The 7,269-nt window shown below is 28.6% G+C and overlaps 1 protein-coding gene across 1 annotated transcript in view; it reads left to right on the top strand.

The window, feature by feature from the left end:
• LOC107626069 (probable vacuolar amino acid transporter YPQ2) overlaps positions 4,000–7,269 on the top strand; it is a gene marked incomplete at its 5' end in the record, with an annotated part of 11,991 nt that continues 8,721 nt past the window's right edge. The window contains 3 exon segments of the mRNA XM_016328851.2: positions 4,000–4,214; positions 4,900–4,942; positions 6,360–6,386. Of these exon segments, the coding sequence (XP_016184337.1) occupies positions 4,000–4,214; positions 4,900–4,942; positions 6,360–6,386 (285 nt within the window).

The raw sequence follows: 7,269 nt of genomic DNA, 5'->3' as shown, positions 1-7,269 counted from the left end.
TGATGTTCCCTTTCGATCCACCTCTTACGACTCTATCGGGGTCACTCTGCAGTTGCTTGGTGGATGCCTGAAACAATTGCACTTGTCACAAATAAGGTGTAAACATTCATATTCCACCTTATATTCGAACTCATCGACAATCACACTCCAGACCATCGGCAGACCAAGATTAATTTACACGCAAGCCCGAGAAAAATTTTCCCATTCCGCCGACTTAGTAGTCAGATCCACCCTGACTGGTGTCCCCACAGCTGAAACAATTCTCATCAGGACTTTATCCTGGTAGTACCATATGCTCAAACCAGCGATTCAAATCCAAACCATAGTCTCCCCAAAAGTGTTCTCACAATGTTTAAAATTCGTGACCACGGCTTGACCGCAATATAGTGACCGAAGATCATCCATGGCCCCCTAGTAAAACCTTCTCTCGATAGTCCATGTGATCAAATTTGACGAGAAAATACCCAAAATCGACATCTAATATCTCATATCCGCTAGTAATTCTCCATACCCTTTTCAGTTTATGAATCATGGCTGTGTAACTAAGGTTTTTTCCAAGAACCTTAATCACAATTGCCTCCTTGTATGGTTCAGAAAGGATGTTTCTACCTCTACGGAGAAGCAAACTCTCAGAGGCATAGGATCTCCTTGTTTTCTGGTGACCACTGCCATAGAATCCTCACTAGAGCCTCAGTCCGGGCTATCTCTGAGTGTATCGAAGAACCAATAATCTTGTCATGGAAAGAAGTTTTGGAAGTCATCTTAGAATTAAGGCTGCCCTTACTTGATCCCTCTTTCACATTTGATGCAAACTCTCCTACATTCTCTTCCTTATCTCTTCCAATAGTATGACCATCTTCTTTACCATGTTTTACCCTCAAACACTTGCTCCCGCTCTCTTATTTTTTCATTCTCCCTGAGTACGGAGTACGTACTCTCTCTTCTAGGATTTTCGTTTCTTTTATTATGATTAAATTTAATTAATTCAAAATTTAATTTTTAAAATTAAAATTAACTTTTCTTCTTTAACCTATGAGATAATATTCAATTTGGTGCCTGAACTTGCATGCAAGTCACAATTTAGTCTCTAAAATTTTAATTGCCTTTATTTAGTCCTCAAACTTTGTGAACATAACTCATATTAGTCCTTGAAACAATTTTCAACGTACAAACGTTAACAGAACACTGTCGTGAACAGCTAGATGCCACATTAAACCTTGTAAAATGATGTCGTTTTAGTTTTGGCACTCAAATAACCCAAAAACAACATCATAAATGGTGTTTATTAAAATTTTACCTAACAAAATAAGTGATATGATACCGTTTTTGAGCTATTTAAATGTCAAAACCAAAACTACATCATTTTACAAGTTTTAACGTGACATCTGATAGTCTATAACAGCGTTCCATTAACGTTTTTATACTAAAAATCGTCTTAGGGACTAATATGAGGTACATTTATAAACTTTGGGGACTAAATAGAGGCAATTGAAACTTGAGAGACTAAATTGAGACTCGCGTGTAAGTTCAGGGACCAAATTTAGTATTAACTCTTAACTTATTGTTTAGGTTGTTAAAAAAATTATTTCTCTACATTTTTTTCTAATTTAAATTCAAAATTGATTATTTTAATAAATTGGGAATCTAATTTTAATAATTAATTTAATATTTTTTTTGTTATAAAAAAATCGATAATTTTATATTTATTAAGATAAAATACTTTCGATATATATGGAAAAACTTACATTAGATAAACGTCTCTTTTGCCAATTCCTTCTTCAAAATCAACATTGAGCTTTCCACTGTATGGCTCCAGTTTGACCTTTTCTCCTAGTTGAACATTCCAGCTTTATTATTTACACATTGATTGGATGAATAAAAACAAAGAAAATAAAGAGAAAAATATATATCTATATATATACTNAATTTGTATAATATAAATATAATTAATACGTGAAAAAATGCTAGTATTTGATGAACTTCAATTTTAATTTATATGTAGAATAAAAGATAAGTTTTGAACAAATAGTAAAATAATGATTTAATATTTAGTCAAAATTAATTTTATTTATTAAAAGTAAATGAATTAAATTTAACCAAATAATAAAATGGCATACTCGCTACTTAATTATATTACTTCTTTTAAAAAAATTAGTCTAGGTTACGGGAGCATCCAACTTCTCTAGTGTAATTTACACATATAAATTAAATAGAGAAACATCTTGTTAGATTATCGTCATAAACTAGATTTTGCTATAAATGTATCCTATATGTATATGTTATATGACTGGGTATTATATTTGTGAATAAAACCAACTTAATTCTAAAGTACGACGTTTTACTCAAACAAACATACATCATAGCCTACTAAATGATAAGTGTGAAGGTTAAAACTTATATAAATACCAAGATTTAGTGGGAAATTAAAAACTCTAATATCCAACTACATAGATTTAGTAGGAGCAGTGATCCTCGGATTTTTTATTTTAATAAATAAATTAATTATAATAATTATTGAAATAAATAATTTAAAAAATATTTACCGAAATAAATATCCCTCTCTTATCTCGTTTATAGTATAAACGAGATAGGTGTAGTTTTTCCATTTTTGTTTATTTCGTTTACAGTGTAAACGAGATACATGTTATAAATTAAATATAATTTTTGAAAATAATAAAAAATATTAATGATTTAAATTGGACAAAACTCTTAAAAATGGAACGTTTCAAATAATAAAAAAAATGAACGATTTTAAATGATAGAGAAGATAAACCGTGCATTTTAAATGATAGGGAAGATGGACTGTCCATTAAAATTAAACATGTCAACACGTTTACGTGAAAGCATATAAGTGCACTATTAAACTGTCCACTATTAATATCATTACCTTTTTTCTAACTACCCCACTATTAATACTATTGTTTCTAACTGATAAAATTTTTAAATTTTTTTATGTACTATCTTGAGTATTAATTTTTGAATTCAAATTATATATATTTCAAATTTCGTTTATTGCATAAGAGTACATAAAAATTTGAAATATAATTTAAATATAATTATATTTCAAATTTTAGTTGTTGCATGGGAGTATATAAAAATTTGAAATATATTTAAATTTCGTTTGTTGTATGAGAATATATTTAAGATGGGAAGTATGAAGTTGATACACGAAAAATAAAACAGAAAGAAATGAGAAGAGAATTGAAACGATTATCTTTCACTTATTTATTCCCATCAATCTCTCCTAACAATTAGCAAACCTCTCCTAACGATACGATTTCTCCTATTCTTCCTCTGTTTTATTTATCCCATCAACCTCTCCTGACAATTGGCAAACGGTTATTTTCCACTCTTTTATTTATCTCCCTAACACAATTAAACGATTATCTCCCTATTCTTTCTCTATCTTATTTATCTATCAATTTCACGCTACCCATCTTTTAATTTTTAGGAGCGGGCACAGTTACGTATTTATTCTCATAATGGAACATGAACATCGTACGAATTTTTTATTTTTAAAATTTATTAATATTTTTTATTATTTTCAGAAAATATATTTTTATATTACATTGTAAACAAAATATAAAAAAATTGAAAAAATTACGTATATTTCATCTATATCTATACAAAATTATCTCGTTTATAATGTAAATGAGATAAAAGAAAAATATTTATTTCGATAAATATTTTTTAAATTATTTATTTCGGTCATTATTATAATTTATTTATTTATTAAAATAAAAAATCCCATTTTTCTTTCGGCATCTACAATTCAATTTCAAAAAGACAAAAATGACCATTGATGAATTTTTAGCTTTTACCCTATTTAAGTCTGGTAGTGTTTCATTTCGTAATTTCTAGAGGCACCCTTCCTATAAATTAAAACCAGCTTTAATCTCGGGAAGAAACACTAGCTCAACTGAACCTCGCATATCACAGAAATAAAATAATAGTTTAAGGAAAAAAAAAAAGAAAAAGCAGAGAGAGAGAATGGGAGGCTCATATTGTGTGAGGGAGAGGAAGCCATGTCTGAGATGGGTTGAGAAATACTTCAAAGACTGCCTTTGCAATGTGAAAGATGACATCTCCTTCAGTTTCGGTCTCATAAGTCTTGTGTGTTGGGGAGTCGCTGAAATCCCTCAGATTATTACAAATTTTCGCACCAAGTCAAGCCATGGAGTCTCCCTTGCCTTTCTCTTCACTTGGGTCGCCGGGTGAGTTCCTCAACTTTCTTTTTAAGATAAAAGGTTCGTTGAACTTGAAAGTGTTGTTTGTGTCTTTGTGACTTCGTAAGTACGATTTTGGAAGTTTATAGTATAAATGTTAAACTACATACACATACACCTTCCATTTTTACTTTTTCTCTTAAAATTCTTAACTCACAAACATGTTTTTAATTAGATATAATTTTTTTAAAATATATTTAAGGGGTACTTGTTGAAGAATGTTTAAGAGCAAACTTTAAATGTATAAAAAGACTGGCAAATTTTGCTTTTGAATCAAAGATTTTGCTTTTGTTTTAACATGCGCCGATGCGCCTTTTAAGATAGATGATAATAAAGTCTTTTAATTAATTAATTAATTAATTAAATGACAGTACTATCACTAACCCCTCCATAATCTCTTTTCTTTCGAATATATTAAAAAAATTAATAGTAATATATAAAAACAAAATACACAGCAGGCCACCAGTTGCATGTTTTCTCATAGTGGCCTGTGAATTCTGTGATTTATATATATTCGATTGCAGTATCTTCCAAGTAGCGAAACCTTACTGGTGGTCAATAAAAGTAGCACTCTTTATTTGGATACACTAACCCAATTTTAACCACTTAAAGTGGCACTAATTGCTTTAATTGGTAGTTTCACTTTATTAATAAAACAAATATTTGAATGCAGTGACATATTCAACTTGGTGGGTTGCCTTTTGGAACCAGCTACGGTGAGTGACTCCCTGAACCATATACACGCTATTTAAATATTTGTCAGGTTGCAGGTGGTGGTCCTGAGAGTCCCGAGGCCACGTTTCCTCTAACCATCATGCTCTGGATAAACACAGAAACTAGAGATGCAACATAGTCAATAAGTGTTTTAATGAAGAAAAATAGGAATATAAAAAAGAATCGCCACATAAAAATTTTCATTAGGTTATTTACTGATATCAATTAAATTTTTAATATTGAGATAAATAAATTTTTAATAATTTTTATTATAAATATTCAAAATATTCAAAAATATCATTATAAAATAAATTAATTTTTTTTAAAATGACCAGATAATAATAAAAGGAAGTATAGGGAACATCTGTACAATGTGTATAATGGATGTTTAGAGATGTTCGATTCAATAGATTATCATATATTTATTAGGTTTAGAGATGCTCGATTCAGTAGAATATCATATATTTATTATCCTTGATACCCGAATGGTTATTCTGGATAGTATGGGTGTATTGTGTTTGAGAAATTAATAGTATTTTATCATGATGTTCATTTTTTAACTCATATTGAACCAAATAAATAACCAATTGTACACATTGTACAAATATTCCATTGGTTCCTTAGTGAGACTCAATAATAATTTTAAAAGATTTTAAAAAAATAAAATTTTGTCGTGGATCAAAGTGTCCAAAATTCTTTAGACACTAATTTGATGTTCACTCATTATTTTAATTAACCTTTTGTTTAATCTTAATTTATCATATAATGTACTGCATTTGATTACAAAGATAAGATAAGATAAAATAGAATACTGAAAATAAAATATAAAAAATAAAAAATAAAAAATAATATTTTTATATTTTATTTGATAATTAATTAAATATAAAAAAATTATAAACATTTAATTTATATTATTTTTTTATACAAAATTTTAAAAAATATATATAATAATAAAAAATATAATTACAAAAATTAATAAAAATTTTTAAACAAAAAATAAAATATAAATTATATCTTTTATTAATTTATATCAGTATCCTGTTCAGTAAACAAATGCAACGTATGAGATCAGAGACATTGATTTTTGTCCGTGTCGTATATCCATTATATTCTCACAACTAGACATCTTTTATCTCATAATGTAACCCTGTTTATGTCTCTACTATATTATTACGAGGTGATAATTAAAAAGCAGCCTTAAATTCCATTGGTTAGCCTTTGCCCTTTTTTCTTATGTTTTTATCATGATGATGTGCAGGTGTGGTTCTTATCATACCCCAATTTGGTTCTTTTTAATTAATTATTACTATCTGATCCTTTTCATTTTTAGCTTCATGTTCATGCGGACTAACTTTTTTCTTTTTATTTTGTTTTTTGCTTATCTTGTCTTTGGTACATGTATGAATGGATGTCATGCAGTTGCCTACACAATTCTACACAGCTCTGGTAATTTATTTATTCATTTTTTGCTCCATTCTATTTTTTCTGTTATTTGTTTTCTTTTGGGCACCATGCGTCTGAGATATGTGAATAATAAGCAGTATTTAATGGTTCAATTTAGTTTTCCTTTAGTCATAAGAACTAAGGTTATATGTTTTAGGAAAATCATTCATAATAAATTTAAAATTCTTGTGTTGAAAATGCTTTAATTTGATTTATTTAAATATAGAGTATAAATTTGTACCAATCGGATTAAAAAAAAATGCTTAATGATTCTATTTATTTATTAAAATCTTGAATTCTTACTACATAATAGTGTATAATTAAAATGGAGAGAAGGTAAATAATTAATATATGGAAGACACTGTTGCCACATTACTACAACATTCTAATTGAATTCTATTTTCATTCTTTAAAAGTATCTTTTCTTAATTAAATCCACGTCTCTCATCCTCATAATTATTTCTTTTTGTAATTTTTATTAGTCATTCTTTTTGTAGTATTTAATCTAATAAATATTAAAAATAGCATAAAATGAATAAATCACCTAAATAAAAAAAAATGTGTTTAAAATAAGATAGATATTGAGATATTTGGTTGCAAAAAGTTAGGGTAGGTCATATGGGATTCCCATTTCCCAGTTTAGAAATTAGAAGAGTGAATGAATTGAACGCGTGTCAACGTCTTTGGCTGCCGCGCCTTTTGGTTGGTGGGGTGGTCTGGGCGTCTGGCACAGCCTGATATTGACACACAATATTGTATGGGCTCACTACCAGTCTACTAGCTTTGTTACTAGTTAACGTAAACCGCATTATTAGAAGTTAACATCATATGACTATAGAGGAGAAAAGGGAGGGGTTGGCAGAAATAATAAGCCATCACATTTTAT

This window comes from Arachis ipaensis, chromosome B01 (assembly GCF_000816755.2).
Source record: "Arachis ipaensis cultivar K30076 chromosome B01, Araip1.1, whole genome shotgun sequence".
NCBI classification, from domain to species: Eukaryota; Viridiplantae; Streptophyta; class Magnoliopsida; order Fabales; family Fabaceae; genus Arachis; species Arachis ipaensis.
This window is presented reverse-complemented; position numbering and strand designations above follow the sequence as displayed.